General features: G+C 30.6%; 3 protein-coding genes across 3 annotated transcripts; 1 reads left to right on the plus strand and 2 right to left on the minus strand.

Annotated features, from left to right (window-relative positions):
* The first annotated feature begins 41 nt into the window (after nt 1–41).
* Nucleotides 42–1,944, plus strand: LOC9302955 (putative F-box/kelch-repeat protein At4g39760). Its single transcript, XM_002866837.2, has one exon. The coding sequence runs from the start codon at nt 744–746 to the stop codon at nt 1,848–1,850; it is 1,107 nt and encodes a 368-aa protein (XP_002866883.1). The 5' UTR covers nt 42–743; the 3' UTR covers nt 1,851–1,944.
* A 4,983-nt stretch (nt 1,945–6,927) lies between these two features.
* Nucleotides 6,928–9,300, minus strand: LOC9302956 (probable trehalose-phosphate phosphatase H). The gene is made up of 12 exons (XM_021019974.1): nt 9,200–9,300; nt 8,891–9,093; nt 8,660–8,800; nt 8,489–8,560; nt 8,314–8,406; nt 8,108–8,164; nt 7,899–8,000; nt 7,737–7,814; nt 7,573–7,642; nt 7,415–7,485; nt 7,240–7,332; nt 6,928–7,117 (listed from the first exon to the last, which is right to left on the minus strand). Exons 1-12 carry the CDS (start codon nt 9,201–9,203, stop codon nt 7,061–7,063), a joined length of 1,041 nt encoding a protein of 346 aa, XP_020875633.1. The 5' UTR covers nt 9,204–9,300; the 3' UTR covers nt 6,928–7,060.
* A 9,201-nt stretch (nt 9,301–18,501) lies between these two features.
* Nucleotides 18,502–19,946, minus strand: LOC9304999 (ethylene-responsive transcription factor ERF060). The gene has a single exon (XM_021019691.1). It carries the CDS (start codon nt 19,617–19,619, stop codon nt 18,786–18,788), a length of 834 nt encoding a protein of 277 aa, XP_020875350.1. The 5' UTR covers nt 19,620–19,946; the 3' UTR covers nt 18,502–18,785.
* Between the last annotated feature and the right edge of the window lie 4,294 nt (nt 19,947–24,240).

Genomic DNA, 24,240 nt, shown 5'->3' on the forward strand with positions numbered 1-24,240 from the left:
ATCATCAGTTTTTTTTTTTTTTCATTTTTTACATCATCATTAGAAATATGTTAATCTAATCATACTATGAACCAACATCAGTAAATTAAATAAATAATATTATGTTCAAATTAAAATTGTTGAAAATATCAATAGGTAATAATAATATCACCAAAGATATGCAATTGATTAAAGACATCAAGAATACAAACCAACAGGTTAGCCAAATAGGCTATTTATACCTATGTAAAACTTTTTTGCAATTTAAGTTTCTTATATCCTAAAAGAAAATAAAATTTATCACTTGATTTTCGAATCTAGTAAAATGTATGTGTAAGTTGTAAACAACAAAAATTACGATTGTAATTTAATAAATTTAAACAACAAATTATAATTTACATTTATTTTTAATTTTGTATTTTACTTGTTAGAGTCTACAGATACAGCATTGCTTCTATCTTTATTCAATCACCCAATTATCTTGACTAATTTTGGAGAAAAAAAAATTGTGAAGATATACCTAAATCTCATACTCAGATAAAGTCAATAGAAAATTTTCACATCATATCACCTCTAACTTTGAGCGTCACCTATATATAAATTATGATCACACCAACCTTGACTAGATCCCCATTTAACTACTACCTTTCTAATTAATTCAATTATATTTTTTAATTAAATCAAAGGATTGCTTCAAAATCAAGTAAACAAAAGGTCTTTGATTAAGACATATCTGGTCGTGTTTAGCCACAACTCCTGCAGCTATGATCTCCCAAGAAGAAGTACCCCAGAGTACAAACCATTCTCTGTCATTTTCATCACTACCGCACGAAATCGCTGTGAGTTGCTTAGCCCGCGTATCGGGATCGTACTACCCGAAACTTTGCCTTGTCTCCAAGCAATTCCGCTCAATCATCTTATCAAATGAACTCTACAAGGCTAGAACTCAACTTGGAACCAAAGAAAACCGCCTCTACGTATGGCTAAAATTGCCTACTCGTAGTTATCCTTCTTGGTTCACCCTTTGGATAAGGCCTAAACAAACCCTAACCAACGATGGCCCGATCAAGAAAAAGTCTACTGGAAATTTACTGGTGTCGTTGCCTTCTTCGTATAATTATCAAGTAGTAGTACCCTCAGTGATAGTTGGTTCAGAAACCTACATAATCGGTGGATACAATGTTCCTTCTTCCTCCGTGTGGGTCTATAAGAATGGCAAGATTCACACCTTATGTAAAGCTCCTAGAATGTCCGTGGCACGGATTAACGCAGTAATTGTTGGACAGTATCCTAAAATATATGTAATGGGAGGGTGTGATTCAGATGAATCCATGAATTGGGGTGAGGTTTTCAACATAAAGACTCAAACGTGGGAACCTTTGCCAGACCCTGGTCCAGATGTCCGTGGCCATTTGGTTAGGAAAATGAAAATGTATCAGAAAAACCTTTACGTTAGTAGCGAGAAGAAGGATTATATATATGATACTCAAGAACGTAGATGGGATGTTACAGAGGTACTCTTAAATTGCAGTTGGTGTGTGATAGAGAAAGTACGCTACATTTATTACAACAAAAACTGCTGGTGGCTTGACACAAAGTCTAAAGAGTGGAGAACGATCAAAGGTTTGGATTTTCTAAATAAATTCCGTGAAATAGATAGGGTTGAAATAGTTAACTTTGGTGGGAAACTCGTAATGGTATGGGACAGATTTACGCTATCTAAACGAAACAAGAAAATTTGGTGTGCGATGATTGCGCTTGAAAAGTCTCATGGAGGTGAAGAAATTTGGGGAAAGATTGAATGGATTGATGATGTGCTTATGGTCCCTTTATCATATACTTTCTTGGATTGTATGGTCATATCCATATGAAAAATGTTCTGTTTTCGCTTTGATCGTCGTCGATCCTTTTGTTCAATTTGGTTTTAAGTCTTAAATAATACTCTACTAGATATAAGCTGATTAATTTTCTTCTACCAATAATTAAATTCATTATTTTATTTTTTCATCATTGAACTTTTTTCTTTAACTTGAATGGGTCAAGTTTTACGAACTATATTCGTCAACACCTTAAATCGAGCAAGATTACGAATTTACGATTTGTATGAACCGAAACAGATCAAGCAAGTTTGTCGGATTATTTTTTCGCCTGCAAGTTTGTCTTATTTATTTCGTTTTAGTTCATGAAAAGGGTTTCTGAGCGATGTGGGATATAAAAACTTTTGCCTATCCATCTTAGGATTTAAGTGGGTCTCTAAAGACAGGCCCGTTATAAGCCCATTAATATCCGATTTTTAAAACGAAGTCTATAAGCCCATTAATATTTATTTTTAAAAGATTTTGCTCATTTAGAAAGCTAAGAACGTGGAAAGACTATTTTACTCACGATTTTCTTTTACTCATAATGTTTTATTCGTATTCAATATTTGCCAAACCCGGTTCGAAACCAGTGGTTGGTAATATCGGTTAAAAACAAGATACAAATAAATTAAGACCAATCACCAATACAAACTTTTTATCCTAAACCTCCACATGGTCTCGTTGGAACCCATGCCTTAATTTGAGTTTCTTTAAATGGTTCTTGTACTTCCTTAGCAGCCGTATTTAAAAAACATATACTTTATTTTAGTTTTGAAGCCGATCATCATCCACTAAAAATCATTTGGACTTTGTTAAAAAATAATCTAAATACAACAAAATTTCCTAGCTTTAAGAAGTGTCAGAGAGGATTGCTCAAGTAAAAGATCGACACATAAGTTTTGTTCCCTATAATGAGGGCATCTGAGTCACATGCCTCCACATGCCACCAAAGAGTTTGGAACTCCCCATACTCATTATTACATATACACTTATATGGCTGTGGCTGCGTATTTGATGATGAACACATCCTTCAGAGAACACGTGTTAGAAATTCTTTGATAAAACACCTTAATGATCCACGAAAAAGGGGATCTTGGTCATGTGAACTGTTCCATGATATTTTTAATTGACAAACACATATTAAAGAGATTTATTAATGTGGAGACAATAGTTACATAGATTATTGAGTTTAAGATGTAGTCTTGTTGGTCTTGTATTAATTAATTGAAGGGCCTTAAAAGTTATTTCATTCGCGTTTGTTATTTGAAAATATATATTTTTTTATAAAAACTAATTAAATATTATAGTTTTATGTGAATAACAATATTCTGTTTTAAACATGTAAATGCAAGCAAGTACCTATACAGAAAATAAACAAAATAAAACCTTTTTAAAAAGAGTTTTGCCTCAGGTCATTAGAAACGTAGTCCCAGGTTTGCGCAAACATTATTGTTATATGGAAATGTATGGCCGGGTTTTCAATTTATACGAGGAAGTCAAGCACGTTAAACTTGAATATGCGTTCACATTCACTTGATGCCAAACTCAAATTTCAAAGAAGACATGCATTATTTATGTTTTTTTTTTAACTATTTTCAGACTTCTCGTAGGAATGGATCTTTTAAAATTGACCTACATGGGCTATATATATAAAAAGGGTCTACTACTAACTTGAAAACTTACGGCGACCAATAATTGGTTGGATGCCTTGTTTGAAAAATCGCTAGGCGCTAGTCGGGCGCTCGGCATGGGCCTAGCGATTAATCGGAAAATCGGATTAAAATCGGGGATTAATCGGGGATTAGTTTTAGGGTTATTTTAATATTTTTAAAACATATTAATCCAATATTATTTTTAAAATTGCAGTAAACAAATAAAAATGTATTTTTGAGACAAATATTTATGATTTTTATTAAAATATGAACATAAATTATTGTAAAACATTACAAACTCCCAATTCAAATGATTGAATAACAAAAATAAAAAGTTTTTTTATACTGGCAATCTAAAAATAATCGGGGTATGTAAGATTAGGCGGGGAATAATCGGATTAGGCGGGGAATAATCGGATTAGGCGGAGAATAATCGGGTTACTGATTTTTTAGGGGATTAGTCATTAATCGAGGCGGACAGGGTAGGCCTAGCGATTAAGCGGGGAGTAATCGGGTCTAGGCGGGGATTTTTAGAACAGGGGTTGGATGCTACTATTATTGTGCTTATATGTTCTATAAAATTTATTCGGCCAATAATTGGAGCGTGAAATATTTTTATTCTTTTAAAAAGACAATTGGAGAAACTAAAGTTACAAAAGTTAAATGATAGAGAATCTCTCTCTCACTTTTTCTGGTGGATTCCAACTCTTCAGTTGTAACTTTTGCTTTCCAACAAATTCTAAGAAATTGTTTAGTTAATACTTAATACACGTCTTTTCCCTTAGTTTAAAACCCTAACCCGATTAAAGAAAATACTAAGCCACAGAAGAAGAAAGAATTACACCAAATCTTAGTTTGAGTATCTCTTTAACAACAAAAAAAAAAGCAATCTTAATTTGCTTTAGTGGATCATATGTATAATGTAAATAACATATCTTCTCGTCAACGTGAGGTTTCCAAATTATCTATCGGATTTTTCTTTATTTTTGTTGATTTGTACGTCTGTCGGTCAAGCATAGGCCGACTCAGTTTAGCAAATTGACTAACCGTTTTCCAACACATTAATTTCCATCTTTCACCAATTTACTACTTAGCTTGATCGTTCTTTATAAATTTCATTTGATATTTGTTCTTTATCTAAAAAATGTTGTCTCTAAGAAATAGATCAGATAACTTGAATTTGCCGATGAAAGTGGTAACAAGTGATTTAGTGGATTTTCAAGATGGTTTCCGGATGAGATATATAAGATTTCATCGTGAGATCCCAAATTCGTTAACTCACATGTTTCTGTTATGGTTTAAATTAACTCAACGCTTATTAAATTTGAAACTTTTGTAAAATGATGATTGGTAGAATTCGAAAGTATATCTTACCTATGAATCTGCATTTATCAAACTATTTTCCAACGACTCTATGTTCACACAGGCCTATGATTCTATGAAAGATTCGGATCTAAAGCTGATTCCTTCATTAAGAAAACAAATTTATCTAAATCAAATACTCCCACTCCCTGAGTCGGGTTCATTGAATAATTTGAATATGAAGGAAATAGTATAGGGAAAATAGATTTTTTAAAAGATAGTGATTAGCACGTGTCGATAGTCGTGTCGTGTGATTGGGAAACCTTAGACAAGCTTCATATTTCACGGGCCAATTGACTTTGGAATTTCCATTATACTCTATAGCATAGGAGGCACCCGAAGAACTTAGGGTTGTTAAAAATACATACCTACATATTCATATAACTTAATATCTTTCGAGCATTAACAATATTTAAACAACTTAATAATTTTAGCTATAAATAAATACGCCACCAAATCTTACAATGATCTTCTTGTGGCATGTCGGGAGAAATGGGTGAAGTAACATTGATGGTTTGTTCAAAAGTAGACAGCTAATAACGTGGAAAGACTAAAACCCTACTATAATTAAAGCCTAACTAACGATAATGAATTATCTAATTCGTTTTTATCGCTAACACGTACTGTATTTACTTCATTGTCTCTCATGCTCTATAACAACATAGTCATACACACTTGTAGATAACTAAGTCCACGTCTAGGATATGAGAAGTCAATCAAGTTGGTCCTTAAAACAGATTTAATCATTATATTATACCTAGTTGTGTTTTTTTTTTTTCACATTATAGTTATGTGGAAAAGATTGAAAAGTCTTTATTTGCATCTTTTTATGAGTCAAAATATTGAATTGACTGATCACATGGGATTGTGACCCTAACAATCAAATATTAATACTAGATGTCTACATGCTAAAATATTGGGGAAAATATCATAAAACTTCTGCCAATAAATTCAGATACTTAACTCTTTTTTTTTTTTTTTTTTTTTTTTTTTTTTTTTTTTTTTAATCTACAATCCAACGCGTATACAACTTCAGCCGTTTGTAAATATTGATTTTTACTGACATTGCATTGTTAGAATTCTTCATCAAAATTGATATTTAACAATGCTGTGATGAACCAAAAAGAAAAAAAAGTATGTAACAATGCATAACAGAATTAATTTTTCAAATATCGTTTCAGCTAGCTTTTAGAAAAACAACATAATATGGAAACCGAAAGTGAAAATTTAAAATACTAAATTTTTTTCTTAGCTAATTACCCAATCCAACTTTGAATATAACCCCCTAAGATCGAATGATCAAAGTGTACTTCGTGAATATATCACACCTGTATACGCTCTATTTTTTATATTCGTGAATATATCACACCTATATATGCTCTATTTTTATATTTAAAACCTCTGCATTTAATGACCAGAAGGAAAACAAAATATGTGAACGAGGTCTTGATATACACAAATGTTGAACATTTACTTCAAAGTGTATATAATTGTATTGTCAGAGAGATTCTCTTTGTAATGCTCTTTTCTTGGGATATCTAAGACTAAGACAAATAATGTCATTATGTTACATAAGATTCCATCCAAAGATAATTGGTTACGTATAATCAGGCGTTTATTTTCTCGTTTACATAAACAATGTAGTTAAGCCCTTAATAAAATAAGCTTAGAAGCAAAGATCCGATCATAGGTCGAGTCTGTTTGACGCTATCTTCCCACCCAAGTTTTGCCTCATAGAATATTTCATTTTTTCTTGTTTTCCGAAGGTAAAATAAAAGAAAAGATTCCTTCTTCTTTGCAAATAGATTCCACACGATGAGGTTAGCTTTAAGATTCTATTGTTTTTTTTTTTGGGATAGCTTTTAAGATTCTATTTTCTGAGAAAACTTGTATTATAAGTAATAATCTAAACAAATTAAAGGTTGCCAAACAATTTAATGACGTTTAGGATGCATGCATGGTACAATCTTTTTTTTCTTCTGGTCATCTGTTTTTGTATTAAAATCGAAAAGGGAACCAAGAGTTATATATAGAAGAACCCATATATGATTGATATAATATAAATATATATAATATTTTTTGAGAATGGATCTACAATTTTCTTATAAACATTTTACATATGCGTTGAGTACAATCAGAGTAGGAAAAGGAAAAATAAAATTAACAAGTTACTAAAAAGAAAAGATTCTTCAGTACTTAAAGCTCTCATTATGCTCCAGATCTCAATTGTTTCCATTCCACTAAACGTTGCAAGAACTCCATAACCTGTTAATAATTAAGAAAACGTATAGTATTATCAGCATAGTACAATGGACATATATAACAACAATTCTAAAATGGGAACTTTCTAATTTAGATCGAAGTTGTACTTGTCTTGATCAATTTACCTCATCGGGTTCTTGCAGTGAATAAGACGCGCTAGTCTCCTTTGGAAATTTAGATACAAGAATGCCAAGACCTTGTCTTCTTTCTCTCAATATCTATAACATCAATTTTACTTAGATAATTGAACATTAATTATTTAATTTCAATCTAATAATAATTACTAAATTCTATATATACCTTAAATGCATCTTCGTCTGTGCGATCATCTCCGATATAAAGAGGGAACACGTCGGTACAATTAGCGTATCCTACACAATCCAATACTAATTTTAATTAATACTATTGATCTTAATTATTTTACTCGTAATTGATTAGTTAGTTGAGGAATATTTTACCAAGTGACTCTAATAAAAACTCGAGTGCTTTGCCTTTATCCCATTTAATAATAGGACGAACTTCCAAAACCTGAAATGATTATACCAGAATAAAAAGCCGTTAATAAAATAAACACTAGTTACCTTAATTAAACTCCAATCTAATAATCAAAAGTATATCTTACTTTTCTTCCTTGAGTAAGACGGAGCTTAGGGTAGTCCTTCATTACTGATCGAACTTGGTTAGCCAAATCACTCCAGTTCTGTCGATATAAATAAATAAACTAAATCGTTAGTTTTCTTTTAAATATCTGAGTAATCGGATATTAAAAAGAGTATTATCATACATTTTCATCGACACGTCGGAAGTGAACCGAGACACAAAATTTATTGTTCTCTACTTGGGCTCCGGGAGTAAATTTTGTTTTCTCCACTAATTTTTTATAAACCTAAACAAAAATATTTAAAATAAATATAAGTAACAAGAAAATCGTTTTTGTTTTTTTTAATTATAACTATTTCAATAATGAGACTGAATTGTGGAGGAGAATGTGACCTCGTCGATCATGGGGAGGAACTCTGTAGCTGGTTGGCAAAGAAGAGATTTACTATCCTGTAAAGTTTTATAATAACAAACAAAATCGAGGAAAAAAAATTAGATATTTTTTTATTTTTTATTTTTTTGAAAAAGATTAGATATTTATTTACTTTTCAGTTTTCAATGATTTATTTACGTAAAAAGTAAAGAAAAACAAATCTTACTTCCTCAAATTTGGACCCTTGCTCTGGTCCTTTGATGTCCATTCCATGACTTCCAGCATAGTACAACTCAGTTAGTTTCACAAAATTATAAACCTGAAAAGTTGTCAAAACTATCATAATTAGCTTCAATATTTAATCACTACTAATTAAATCATTCATTTAAATTTGAATATACCTTTTCTCTGCATCTCCCACTAACTATGGCCGTCGGGAAACAGTTTGCTAGTTTCCTCACAGTTCTTCTCATCTAAAAATCAGACCAGAAAAAAAAAGAATATGTAAGAAAAAAAAATTGGAGTAAGTAGATTTCTTTATTGTATTATGATATATATTTTTGGAAATGAACCTTCTTAGACATGAAAGCTCGATCTGGATCATCAACAATGGGAGATAAAGTGCCATCATAATCCAAGAACATAACGATTTGTTTTCCTTCAGAAAGGTGAAGAATCTCTTCAAACATATCCAAAGCTGATGGATGTTCTGTCTGCGAAATTATACACTCCATTTATTATAAGAGAAAAGAAAAATAGATGTAAGTAGAAACTAGAGCTTGATCAAATGATGATAGACGTACGAGCCAAGAGCTTTGTTTCAACAAAGATTTAAGGTGAGTAGGAGAACAAGCTCTCATTGAATCAACCCATGAATTGATTAATCCTCCTCCATTGTTGATACTAAGATCTTGAAGAACTTTCTTCTTCGTTGTTGTTACATCGTTGTTTGATTTGTTTCCTGTTTCTTTTTCCACAAGTTTTGTATTTTCTTCTATGAATCTTACTGAAAATAACAGACAAAAAAATAAGCATATATAAATAAATATATATATATATATATATATAAACTTGAGTGTGTGTATTAGTCTAAGAAACTCTTAACAATTTACCCATTTTGTTTTTGTAAATGTGACTCGAAAGAGATTATAGAGTTGTGAAAACAGAGTGAGAATGAGTGTGTGGGCTTGGAGAGAGACAGGGACTGAGGTTATGGTATGGTCTGAATTTATAGAGTTGCAAATTATTGTTGGAAAATAAAAAGTTTTTAACTTTATGTTTTGGGCAACATTTTAACTTAAACAAAAAAAAGGAAAAAGGAAAATCAGATATTGTGTGTGTCCGAACGCTGGAACCCATTGACTGTGGGCCCTACTATATGGTTAATGGGCCCGCAAAGCGGCTTTCCCGCTCACACCGATCGTTTTAAAGTTTGCAGCATTCCCAGCAACCGCCACGTGGTCCCCCTCCATTAACACCACCATATGCACCTTTCTTTTGCCCTCTTGCTCCTAATTTTGTTTTTATATATATATGAATATATAATCTCACGAACTCAATATATAATTATTCATAAGAACAAAATCACTTATTTCCAAAAAAATATATTTGAAAATGAAATTTTCAAACTTGAAATTTGCAAGAAAAACAACAAAAGATAATAAATTAATAATCTTCACTTCTAACTTTTGGTCCTTCGCTTTTATATTTTATTAATATGATTTAATCCCCTTTTATGTGTTTATTAAAAATTTGGAAAACAGTTTACAAATTAAGATTAAAAAAAATTAAAATCCCATGCTCTATAACATGGTTCCACAACTGTAAAAAATCAAAGTAATTTGAAGGATTTTTTTTTAAAAAAATCATCACGCTAGTTCATTATTTTAACGGTTACGAATTTAGAATTTAGACTTGTATCAGCCAATCATGCTCCTAAGTCCTAACGTGTATAATTTTATAATACTCCAAAAGTTTCTCGTTACTGCATCGAACATTTCCTTTTTATATATGTATTATTTCCTTGTAGCTCTATAAGCTAAACCCAGGGCCGTAACTGAGCATAGCCGGGTGAAACATTCGTGTTGGGCCCCCAAATTTTTAACGAGTAATCAATAAAAAAAGAATTTATATATAGATTATGAAACCCCCAAACCGTAATTGTTTGTGACCCCATAACTCGTAGGACCGGCTAACCGGTTGAAATTTATTAAATGCCATGTGGCTTAGTAGCTCATCACTGACAAATATTCCTCAGAGTTCGAGCCACGGTTGTGTGCAAAGAGCAAAGTCATTCACGTTTTATTTACTCAATAATTTATCCGTCAGATATACATGCATTGTTCGAAGACTTCCTCCAATAAGATCAGAGTCTCGAACGGAATTTTAACTGCATACTTTGTAACTCGATGGCTTAATTCCATTTTCACTTCTTCTTTGATTGTCCATTTACCTGAACCATTTTATGTGAAATTTGCCACACATGTCTTGTTCATGACTCGTCGATTTATTCTCATCGTACTCCAGAATCTCAGATGCTCAAAATCTCATAGAAGCTTCTACTGCTGATGTAGAAAACGATGTATATGCATGCATCATGATTTAATTACGAGATTTAGAAGAATTTGAATAGGATTCTTAGTAACTTCTATGAGAAGGAAACCTTATTAAAAAAAGGAAACGTGATTATGGTAGGGAAAATTCCCAAAAAAAACTTCAATTATTTTTTATTTGGACGTTTAATACCCAATTGTTTTCGGTTGGAAAAAAAATACACATATTAATAAAATTATGCGATTTAATATCCAAACAATTAAATGTTGTTATTTTCATGCTCACGATCTCACAACAAAAATAAAATTCCAATTTTACCCTTACTATCTCAATTAATTATTAACTTTTAAATTACGTGACAATAGTTTTTATTTAAATAAAAATTAATTTTATTAATATTTCATTTCTTTGTTATCCCAAAAAAAATCAAAAAAAAATTCAAAATAATTTGCAGTTTATTTTACAAATATTTAATCTTTAAAAATTAAAAATAAAATTAATTAGCAAAAAATTTAGAAAAAGTAAAAAAAAAATTAGCCATTTTTATGAATTAATAAATCTTGAAAGAGACGATGAGATTCGGATTGAGATTTTGTCGAAAATAGTTTCATTCGTGAAGGATTTATATTCGAATAGAGAGTTTCTCACGACGAAGAAAAAGTTCATATTGATGCTCGTTGATATCATATGCATCACGACGAATCAAATCAAATTAGTTTTATTGGCGATGAAGATTTTGGATATGATTAAAAGGAGATTGTGAACGGCTATCGAATTTGATGGTTGCAAAAGAGGACGACGGAAATTGTTTACCGGTAATTCTCGTAGATATTAATCGAAAAAATTAGAATCGAAGAGGAAACGTCTCTTTGACATTACAAAGACGGAATAAGATTCTACAAATGACTATTTTTAATATTTTTGATTTTCTGCTAATTTTTATGTTTAATTTTAAAATAAAATAATTATATAAATTTAAAATTTATTTTTTAGGCAACATAAAATAAAACATTTAAAAAATTAATTTTTATTTAAATAAAAAAATAATACCACGTTATTTAAAAGTTAATAATTAATTGAGATGGTAAGTGTAAAATTGGAATATTTTTTTTGTTGTGAGTTCGTGAGTATGAAAATAACAACATTTAATTGTTTGGGTATTAAATTGCACAGTTTTATTAGTATGTGTATTTTTCTTCCGACCGAAAACAATTGGGTATTAAACGTCCAAATAAAAAATATATGAGGTTTTTTTTTGGGAATTTTCCCGATTATGGGACTAAAATAGTCTAAATTTATTCTTATGACCACTACTTTCAGATATAGTTCGAGTTACATTTGATTGATCAAGCTTATTATTATTATTTTTTGGATATGGAAAATATAGAAACATATCACCTTTTGTTATTACTTATGGCTAGTCCACGGAACCTAAATCAAGTCCAGTAACAATATTTGCATATATGATTGGACTAAGTCACTAACCACACTTTAATCTTTTTATTTTTTCTTACTTTTAGTTTCGTAGCTTTGTGATTTCTGTACCAATTATCTCTTCATATAAATATGCGTCCATGGCATGACATTAAGGCAAGGTTCAAAGCAAAATTCCGAACCGACACCTCACGTGTTGTAACGAATCAAGAGTGTCTCTACCTAACATGTGGAACCCTACGAGGCATCATAGTATCATATGCAAATAATTGTCCGCATCACGTTAATCCCGTTTATCGAGTCCTTAGTTACGTGCGATTAATTTAAGCTGGCTGATGGGCTAATTACGCTTGGCCAAATTTTGTATAAATAAACATGTCAAGATCATAAATTCACATATACACGATACAGTAGCTCTTAGTAAAGCTAGAAAAGTGTAATGAAAATTAACTACCGATATGTAAGATAAACAAGTTTCATGCTAACGATTGAAATCATCCATTACAAGAAAATAGCTCATTAACGACTACTTTATTAGTCGGCAATTAGTCGCTAAATGTAATTATACGACTAAATAACGACTATTAATTGTAGTCGGTAATCGAGAGTCGCTAAATAATGTAGTCGTTAAATAGTCGACAAATAGCGACTATTTAACGACTACTAATATGTAATCGTAACATAGTTGTCACGTAGTCGTAATTTTTAGCGACTAATAGACGACTTTGTTCCGATTAATATGCTTTAGGCCTGTGTCATTTCGTGTAGTCGGCAAATAGTCGTTAAGAATTAGTGACTAATAAGCGACTATTTTTACTGACTATAAAGCGATTGCGAATGTCATTAGTCGTTATTATTGGTGACTTATTGGCGACGATTTGGCGACTACATGAAATGACTATTTGGCGACTACTGTGTAATTACGAAAAAAAAAGCAAATCCAAATTCTAATTACACCCATTTGTCAAACGTTTTGTTCCTAATTGTAATTCTAATAAACAAAACCAAAAACAAATCCAAATACCAAAAGAACAGTACATATATATAATACCAAATACCAAAAGAACAATACTTATACAACAAGTCTGACTTCAAACCAAACATGTTCATACCAAACTTAAAACCAAACAAAACACATGTTCAAGTCTACAGAATCTGAAAAGTTAAACCAAGTTCTTGGGGGAAGAGACAAAAACAGAAACCTATTCACCAGATGGTGATGGAGATGTAGCTTGATTTTTTTGAGATTGAGGGGTTGAGAGAGGGGCTGTGGCAGTCTCTTGAGCTGAATGATTTGCGATCCAATAAGTTAGCACTTTAAGAAAATCAAGAAAATCAATTATCATCGATTCCTTTTTCAATAAGTTAGCACTTTAAGAAAATCAAGCATATTTTCGTACGCATGAGACATATTAATATTCTTTGACCATATATCACATTCACATGACCATTTTGGATGCGACGAGCTCTTATTGTAAACCACCAAATGAGTAAATTCGAGGACTGTTCACTTTATGGAAGCAAAAGAAAAGGTTTAGTATAATTAAAATCCTGTTCACAGTACAAATATAATGAAAAAAAAATCCTAATTTCATAATTACATCCTTTTTTCTTTTTGGCCAAAACTAAAGAAAGAACGAAAAAAAGAAGTCAATGGCTTTGTTGACTAAACAGCTAAGAGCATCTCCGTCAGTAGACATAATAGGAGTTTCTCAAAAAAATACTATTTAATTAAATTATTTGTTTTTTATTATTTTTTAATAATTTAACCAATAAATTTGTGACATTTATTATTTTTATTATTAATAAATGTTGGCTATAAATTCTCCTTCATCTTACCGATAGAAGTGCTCTAATGGCAACCGTTTCTCCAAACTCTTAGGCAAATATGGGGAGATTGGTGGGTCCTAAGCGTGCAACCTCGACCAGAGTTTTGCCATGTCAGCCATTACCTGAATTCGGTTAACTCGACAAAAGGCGACTTGTTTTTTTGTTTTTTTTTTCTAATTAAAAAAATTGCAAATCTTTTATTTTCTATGTGTATTTTTTCTATTTTATTTAACTGATTCGTTCGAGTCTTTCTAATTTTTAGTATCTGGAAAAAGGATGAGTATCAAGAGGAAACCTAAATTGATATATATATATATATATATATATATATGGATATAGTTTTTAAATATTTAATAACAAAAGTTTAATTAAACGTCCAATAAAAAAAGATATTTCTTGTGACATAATATAAAAATATTTATTTTTTCATGCTTTTAATAATCTAGACACGGCCATGTATTAGATGCAGATTCTCGTTCGACCATTTTCAAAGGAAAAATAAAAAGTTTATAGCCTTTAATTTTAAGAATATTAGTCGATCAATATATGGACGTCGTCTATGGAAGAAGAAAAGGTAATGATTCTTTTTGTCAAAACTATTTCACTATTCGATCAAGTTGCTCTCATATCCTGATAAATAAATAAACTAACCTTGTAGGCTCTATATTTTCATCGTAGATATAAATTTATCTCTCATCCCAACCAACCAATTCCTCGAACTTGATACTCAGTAATACCTTTTTTAATCGTTTTCCTTTTGTAGAGTTGATCCACGCCTAATTATTACATGTATCTAACATAAACAATGTAACTTATTATGTGATATGGAGAATATTATAATCACATAGATACTATATGCCATGACTTTAACTAGATGTTGGGTTCTAATCTTAGCGTAATGATATGATTTTAGGCCAAAATGCCCCCAATCATTGAGAACTTTTCCACGATTTAGAAAAATATTAGTAAAGCAGAAGCTATTTAGCTACATGCAAATGTTTGATTTACTTTTTAAAATATATAAATAGCTCATTTGCAGATGATCAATTTGCAGATATTCATCAGTAGATAAGAAGAATCAATATCCTCATATATATAAGATCACAACATATATCTTATTTCTAAACACTTTATCAAAATATATATATTCTAATGTCGCATTTTGATTCCTACAATATCGATTTCTGGAAATACCTAAATTTTAAAATATCGTCAAATATATTTATTCTTTATAACTATCCCGTTTCTAGATTTTTTTATCTAAAATATTAAAACGGAAACTGTCAAAAGCTAACAGTCCAACAGCTTGGTAGTTGGTTCAAATGCATGTTTGTCATGGTTCGATTTCCGTGTAATGCATATTTGCATTAATGTAAAAAACGATAATAATGAAAAAAAGAAAAAAAGAAGAAGCAGAAAAAAATGTCTAAAATAAGAAACTAATGTGTAACATATACCCACATCAAAATATTGTTGAATGGTCCACGGGTTAAAATATATTTATGTAAAACTATGTGTGAACAAATGCAGAAAATATGTTGTTTATGAAAAAAATTCATAAATCAAATATGAATGATCAGTTTGAACCATCACCACATATAAGAAAACAGAGTTCATAAGGTTTGTCGAGAACTTTTCAGAAATATTTGGGGGCTAAATTTGCAGTACAGAAAAATCATCTTTAAAAAGATAAAGAAGCATGTTCTAACTTTAAAATCATCGATATCTATGAGTGTGTTAAAAGTAGAATGTCTTAGGTTACTCTTTATAATCTCCAAGAGTCGCCAAACAATGTGGGTGGCTTTTCTTTATATCTTCAAGGCCTTCAAGCCTTTAATGGACCGACACCTTTTCGATAATTAAAGCTATGAGATTAATATGATCTTCTTTTTAACATATCTGAAATGCAAAGATATATATTAATCATCGCAGCTTGTTTTCATGCGATGTGAGGTTCAATATACTAACCAAAATAAAAATAAAAAATGAATTTCACTATACTGTTTTTTCTTTTTTAAATTATGGAAAAGCAGTAAATGAAATAACTTGGTGTTAATTGTGACTCCACATGTGTGTAATCTATATATGACTATATGCGACATTTGTTTTGTTAAAGTTGTTTTGGTCAGGGATTTCCATCCCTGTATGACTATGCGACATTGAATTAATAATCTTGTTAAACGCGTAAATAAAATATAGAAACAAGTCATTGTGATATTGACTTCAATAGTATATCTTTAATCACTAGAAAATGATTTTTGGAAGTGATCAATTAAACTATTCTAGTATGAGGGAAAAGATAAACTTTTCTAGATCGTGTGTATAAATTGGAATCGCTCGAGGATCTGAACGGAAACTAGTTGGATCTATTGTGACATTCGTAAAGAATCAGAATGGATCATAGTAAGCTTCGCGTTGGAGTTTTTCACTTTCGACGTGTCTTGCATTAATATTAAACCTAAGCTCTCTCATTTTTGTTCTTTTATGATTAAATATGTAAGGAAAAAACATTAAACTTTATCTAATTAGACACATAAAGTTGATGTATCCTCTAATCTTCTCTTTTCCCTATTCGACCAAGCACGTGCCCTTCTCCATCACATAAATACGTATTATAAACACTTTTAAATTTTTATATATACACATATTACAAACACTTATGTTTAAAGTTTGACGTGTATATTAGTGTATATACGTCAAATATCTCTATAAATCTACATCACAAACATTTAAAATATATATACACACATTCAAAAGTATGTTATGTATTTAATCATTTTTTCCATCTAAGCTGTATGATATCTTTCATTAGCTACTTGCTATGAACTAGCTAGTTCACAGATATTCACTATAGTGTTTATATATACATAGAATATTTTATAGATCCTAAAATAAAAAACTTATCACTGAAAAAAATCTTATATTCGAGTTTAAAATTATAGAAAATATAATCATAGATTTAGATGACAAGTGATGTTAACTTGATCGACTCTGAAAAGTGAAAACTCTTTCTTAAAAAATTTGGGGCCATCGGAATGACAATATTTTTCCAACTTTACTTCATGAATATATAATTTTTAGGAAGAATTAATTATACTTTGTTTTTCACTTTCTTATATTTTTTTGTTTGTCAAATAATTGTTTGACTCGTAACACTAAAACTCAAGATGTAATTTTTTTATTTTTTTAGGTTTCTCTTACTGGTTTGGTTTGCCATGTCCCATATTTAGTCATGTAGAGATGATAAAAAAATGCTCTAAATTCAAAAAATAAATTGCCAAACTAAAATCCCAACTAGACCATATCAGATGGGCCGATCGATGTAATTCTTTTCCATGAATCTCTGTTAAGATAATTTTCTCCGGTTATGATTCTCTGACAGCTTATCGGGCTTGGTTTTAAATCGAATCAGTGAGAAATGAGCACATTTCATAAGCTCAACGCAGCATCATATCCGGTTCGAGTGCTTTACTCCACCGTGAAGTACCAACTCTTTCCGGCCCAATGGACTTAAAAGGCCTGTTATCAATTATCAAGACTTGTAAATGTAGACAAAGAATTAGGGCTTTGTGGTGAATTAGACGTTTTTGCAGATAGATCTGGTTTTTGTTTTTGTCATAGTTGGGCTAGAGTCGTTAGACTAAAACTTTGAAGTTCAGAAAAGCAAAATTACACGTTAGATCTGCTAGTTAGACGGTTTAGATTTATATCAACCATATCATTTTGTTTTGTATTTAATGGTTATTCAGACGAGTCATTTAGTCACTATCACCAATGGAGTAAGATATAACCCTGAACTAGAGAGTTCTATATCTTCTCTATTGTTCAGTAAGCTCACCTAAAATCCTTAATTTTATTAAGTATATATGATAAGCAAATGATTTAGAATATTCACTTTATTTTATTACTATAGTATGTTAGTATTTTTGCAACTATAATTAACCCTAATATCAAATAAGTCTATTCAAAGTATATACATGCCAATAGAAGTTTTTAAAAAGAATCAAACGTTTCCAATTTTTATTTTTTAATAATATTAATTCCACAAACATCCATTACAACATTTGGAAGTATGAACACTGTCTTTACGTGCTGAAAGAAAAGAATCAGAATATTGGATAAGGCTGCTTTGTCTAATTTTCTAAATATATTGTATAATATTTGAAAAACACTTTAAAGTAGTTTTATAGTGTATGTGTAATGTAAGTTTAAAAACTTTGCCACAATTGTTGGTTATTGTAAGATTCTTTACCTTAAAGCATCGAACTTTGTGGCTTATGTGTTCCCATATGTCAACAACGGACCCCTCTCTGGCCCTCTATCGTCCACAATAGACACAAATACAGCATAAGTTATTTAAATAAAGTTCTTTGATTATTTTATTTGAGTTTTTATTTTTCTTTTTGGAATTTACTCGGCAGGAACACATTTCCAAATCTCTCCGATTGATATTCTTTGACAGAGATCAACAATTATCTTTCCGCAAATACTAAAAGGTTTAATAAATTAAATATATACTTTATCAGCATGCAAACCTTATTTTCTAATGACCAAAAAACTATAAGCAAAATTCAACGTAAAATAGATTAGAGGAAAAAAGACTAATAATTTACATTCTTCATTAGAAATTTAAAGATGAGATAATACATGGAATCTTCTCCGATTGGTCAATGACAAAGGTTTTTGAACGTAAAAAAAGAAGACATAAACCAGTCAGACCAAAACATGGAGGAAGATTTCAACAGAAACAAACCCTAGAGACGATTCTCTCCTCAACTGTTAAAAATTTCAGTTGCAGAGATTAATACTATAAGACACTGAAATTGAAAGACAAACTCCTAAAAGAAAAAAGAAAAAAAAAAAGTCTTGTCTTTGTTTGGTTTAAGATTCAGACAATTTGCTAATCGCATCCCAATCAATCTCCACAGAAGGAAACTTCTCCAAACCGAAACTCCCAATCTCATCAAACCCCGAATCCGAGAAATTCAAGAACGTAGTAATACCCGATTCCGGCGATGAAGATTCAACCTGAGACTCATCTGAAAACGAATTCTCATCAGATCTCAAGAACCCATATTCACTTTCTTGATACTCTGTTTTTGGCGGGAAAAGCTCTGTTTCAGAACAGGGGAGATCAACATCCTCTGTTTTCCTCAAGCTCTGACAAATCGCTTGGAGCTTTGCGTCAACAGAGGAATGAAGAGGATTGAAGCAGCTACCTCCTCCGTAGTATCCATCCTCGTGTCGGAATTGTGGGAAATTAAGCCTCGCGAACTCGCCTCTTAGCTTGTAAGCAGCTAGATCGTAAGCCATGGCTGCTTCTTCAGCTGTGTCGAAAGTTCCAAGCCAGAGTCGGGTCCTGTTCTTGGGCAAACGGATCTCAGCTACCCATTTTCCCCAGTGCCTTTGTCTAACTCCTCTATAAAGTTTCTGAGTGGCCATGTTCTTCATTGGGACTGGCTTTGGGACAAGATTTGGAGAGATTATGTTACGTCTCTGGTTGATCTGGTTTTGGATTTGGTGGATTTGGTAAGGTGTGAGTTGGTTTAGACCAAGAGGTGTGGTTTGATTGAAACCGAAGACTGTGTTTGAATACGGAGATGGAGAAGAAGAAGAAGAAACAGTGTTGGAATAAGGTTGAAGTGCTTTCATGAGCTCTTCTTGAAAAGGATCTGAGAAATCTGTGTTGCTATTGAACATATCTATGGTTGCCATGGATCTTGAAGGAGAGGTTTTTGAAAGATCGAAAGAGAGAGAGAAAAAAAAAAAGTAACAGAGAGGGATTAAAAACACACCCTCTTGGTTGATTGAATCGAAATCAAAATCTATGAAGAACAAGAAAAAAAGAAAAGATTGTACTGAGAAGTTGGTTAAATAGATCAAATGAAAACTTTTGGCTCTCTCTCTAATATTTTTTTTTTTGTCGCTCTTGGTTTCGCTTGATGCGAAGTTCTTTGCTTATATAACCCCATAAGCTAAGCCGCCCATTGAGATCATTATAAATTTTTAATTATATAAATTTCTTCAGTAGAATGTTTAATCTAATAATCTATACTTTGTTAGATGCTTTTGTTCTATTCACAATTTGTTTCTCGTCAGCTTGATAAAAATCTTTTATTCCATGGAGGCTTAGACAAAATGAAAACGACGTTCACATATTCCTTGGATCTAAGCCGTTCCCAGGGAATATTTGGATATAATACGACTTTATGGTGTGTGTGTGTGTGTGTGACAAAAGAATCATCTATCATGGTTATAATAAGACTTCTAAATTTTACAAAAAATTCACAGCTCAAATTTTCAAAAGAAAAATCATAACTATAGCTGTATATTAAAAAATAAAATAAAAAAATCATAACTATATTAGCTCACAATATTTTTAAATATCAATTTCACTTTCTTATTGTGTTTGTTAACTTTCTCATATGATCTTTGACTCAAATTTTGGAGCTTTTTCAATAAAATCGCCGAAATAGAATATTTTCAGCAATAATTTCAAAATTCCTAAGAGCCAAAATTGATATTATTGTTGATTCTACGGCAAGTTGAAAGGCCAGTTTGCCTTCTTTACCACTTATTGTCTTGTGGCAAAATATTTTCTTAAAATATAATTTCTATTTTACTCATGTTGAATTTAGAAGGGAAAAATAAGCATGGAATCAAAACTTGAAGTACTAATTAAATATTCATGCAAACAAAAAGAAGAAATTGCAGCCACATCAAACAGGAGAATTTTGGTGGTCATACTAATATTCCCAATTCCTTATGTGGTCCATTCCAGAAAATTTTATTGAGCATAGTAGTATACCGCATAGAAGTAGAACTCTTCAGTCTTCATATATTTGTGGTATGTAATGTATAAATAAATTTAAAAGTGGGGGAATATGTACAATTAATAAACTAAAGGGGTTAGTTTGTAAGCAATAAAAAATAGTGAGAGAAAGTCAAGAAAGCTATTGGAGAAGAATGGAAAGAGGTGAGAACTCAAAGGCGGTTAAAGTTTGCGTCACAAGGAAGCTAGTGGATCTTCTTCACCTTTTTAAAGTTCCTTTTGAGTATTTTGACGATTTAAAAATTCAATATTCTTCGAAATATTATGCGAAATTCTTTTGTGTTTACTTTGAATGTTGTAGAAAAGAGAGAAATTGTATAATGATTTTTTTCCTACTAAAAATGGCAAGTAGTAAATTGTTTCATATTAAACAAAATGAGGTAGACACGTTTCAGATGATGGATATATTTTTGTTTTCGTATATATTATTTTAGTGTTTTACATTAGTCATTTTTAACATGTTTATAATTCATTTACAAATAATAATATGAAGTGAAGGTTTTAAGGATTGGAATCAATATAATCATGCGCTAAATTTCATTCTCATTTCACTCCATATTTTTTTTTCTTTCTTACAGCTACTAGTAGCATTTTTTCATTTACTTAAATAATTTTTGTTTTTATATTCACAGATTTTCACCAGAAATTATTGAAAATGGAAAGTTAGGTGACATAGAAAGCTTTACACGGATAAAGTAGTACTTGCTTACTTGTATACTTGTTTACCCTCCACGTTTATTACCCAAAAAAGACCATTAATTCCAACTTTAGGCATTTACTAGTGAAATTCAAAACAATTTTGAGTATCCTTCCACGTAATGTATTCCCTTATTTTCTTACTAATTACTTATTTAGTACTATCAAATTAAATAAGATTCTTCGAACCGATATTACGCGGATAAGCCAAATTAATTTAGAGAACAAGAAAATATGTGGGACCCATTCTGGCGTGTTCACACGTAGGATCCTACGTGGAAATCACTATCTCTCGGTTCTCTAAGACCTGACAACTGACAGAAGAAGGTAAAGAACATATCTTTAGAAACTACTTTTGATCTCATCGTTAATCTATTTGGTAAGAAAATCATAACGTAGATTAGGAATAATTCTAAAGTTTTTGAGATAAACTCGATTACACGTCTTATAAAGTATTCGTTACATTATTAACTTTCAACATTTCTTTTAATTGTTGATGTTGAAGACCCACCCATAGAGTTTTTTTTTTTTTTTTTTTTTTTAACCCATAGAGTTCTTATCAGAGTTCAAATATCGTAGACATAGAACAACCAAAATATCGAATCATTCAATTGTAAAAATGATTATGAAATTTGTATAATAGAAACAGTTATGTAAGATGAGCTCCAAACTATCAACATTAATGCTTTTTGTTTGGTTTTGAAAATTATTGAACATACAGAACAGTTTATATACTTTTTCTAACAATTTTTTTTTTTTTTGTCAAACACTTATCTAACAATTTTAGATATAGATTTTGTAATACAAAATATTTAAGGATTTCAACTAGTTCTCAATCCTTTCATAATACATATATATTAAAGTTTGGTTCTATGGAATTTTATATTCAGTTATCATCAATCATGAACGATAATTAAGCATAATTTTGTGGAAATTTAAAACTATACTCCCTCCGTTTCGTTTTAGTTGTCGTTTAAGGTTTTTTCACGCAAATTAAGAAAAGCATTAAATTTTCTGTTTTACCCTTTATTAATATATTTTATAAAAAAATTCATTGACCGAAACATTAAAACAGTAGGGATAAAACTGGAATTTTCACCAAACATTTGCATCGACGACTATTATGAAACAAAACGGATGGAGTATATAAGAACATTCAAACATGCAAAAGTTTTATACAAGTAAGTTTTGATTGATTCTCTTAAACTGAGGCAATGGATCGAGTTTCGTTGCGGATTTTCATTGGGTCCTCATTGACAACCGTAGTTTGTTGTATTTGAATTATCTTTTCGTTAAAAATGTATTTGATTATCATTATTTGCATCGCAGGACAACCTCAATTTCTCAATGAAATTAGTTAATCTCCAAGTCAACCCACAAAGTGGAAATAAATTAAATTTGTTATTGATATCGACAAGATCATGGTGATTTAGTGGTCACTTAACATACACGACACATTGAGTAATTATTATATAGCTTCGGATATTATTTTCAATTCAACGAAGTTGTTGACTTTAACAAATGTCAACTCTTCCTCCACAATTGGAGGTCAAGATAAGATCAATATAAAAGCTATATTCCCAGTGAATACATTCTTTTCAAACCAAGATATTATCTGATCAAAACTTGTAGCTAAAACCAAAAAATTTCAATTTTTTGAGAAGATATTATCTGATCATAACTTGTGAATAGTTTGTACAAAAAACCCTCTATAAACTAATAATCATTATAAATTAATAAAACCCTTCGAATCGGACAAGTGTAATATTTAACATAATTTGATAAAATAATAATTTGTTCCAAAGTACTAAGTAATTGTATGGTTCCATTAGTATTATAAATTAATAATTGTATAAACTTATCAATATAATATATATAAGAAAATTTAGTAAAATATGATTTTAGTATTATTTGTTTTTCTTTAAATATGCATTAATATTTGGTAGAGTTCACTTATAATATATTATTACATGGTTGATAATTATTTAAGATTTCTATCTTTTGACGTCCATAAAAGATTGTTAAGGTAATGATGCCTTTTTTTTTTATTATTGCAGGAACTCTAGTGAGTACATTGAAAAGTCATTATACCAATGTCAGATCTGTTATTTTACACACAAGAAAACCTTCCATCATTGTCTCTACCTCTAAGGATAGAAGGCCACGCTTTTGATGTGATAGTGGTTTGATCGTCTTCAAATTTCATAGAGAACATCCCGCCTTTGATGTGAGTGAAAATGACTTATTCTATATGGGTGTATGATTTCTCTACACAAACACTAGAACAAGGTCCCTCTATTGTACATACTTCAGCAACCTGCTGGAACCCAAGTGTCTTGCAAATAGTAAATGATCAAACGATTTTTTTATTTATACAAATGTTAAAACAATTAAAAGTTATTTTTGTCTGTTTTAACCTGTGATTGAAGGTTTCTTTTATTTTGAAAAAAAAAGTAATTTGTGTTAATTATGGTTGAATACTATTTGATGATCTAAATGATTAGAATACCCGACTCTTTCATAAATATCAGAATTATTAGTTTATGTTTTGGATTTTGGTCCCACTTCAAAAAGTAAATGTGCTTAAATCTTTTACGACAAGTGAAATCAGTTGCAAAATAAAAAAGCTAATAATGTTCGTGTAGATTATCAGTAATAGTTAGTTAGTTAATCATAAAAGTTAGTTAATCATATCTGGTTTCACTGATTTTTATTCATTACTTTTCCTTTTTTTAATTAAAAACCAAAAGTCAGTAATGAGAAATGGTTAAAGTTGAAGAGTTGGTGTTATATTTGGTTCATCGTAGA

This window comes from Arabidopsis lyrata (genome assembly GCF_000004255.2).
Source record: "Arabidopsis lyrata subsp. lyrata unplaced genomic scaffold ARALYscaffold_7, whole genome shotgun sequence".
Lineage (NCBI taxonomy): Eukaryota > Viridiplantae > Streptophyta > Magnoliopsida > Brassicales > Brassicaceae > Arabidopsis > Arabidopsis lyrata.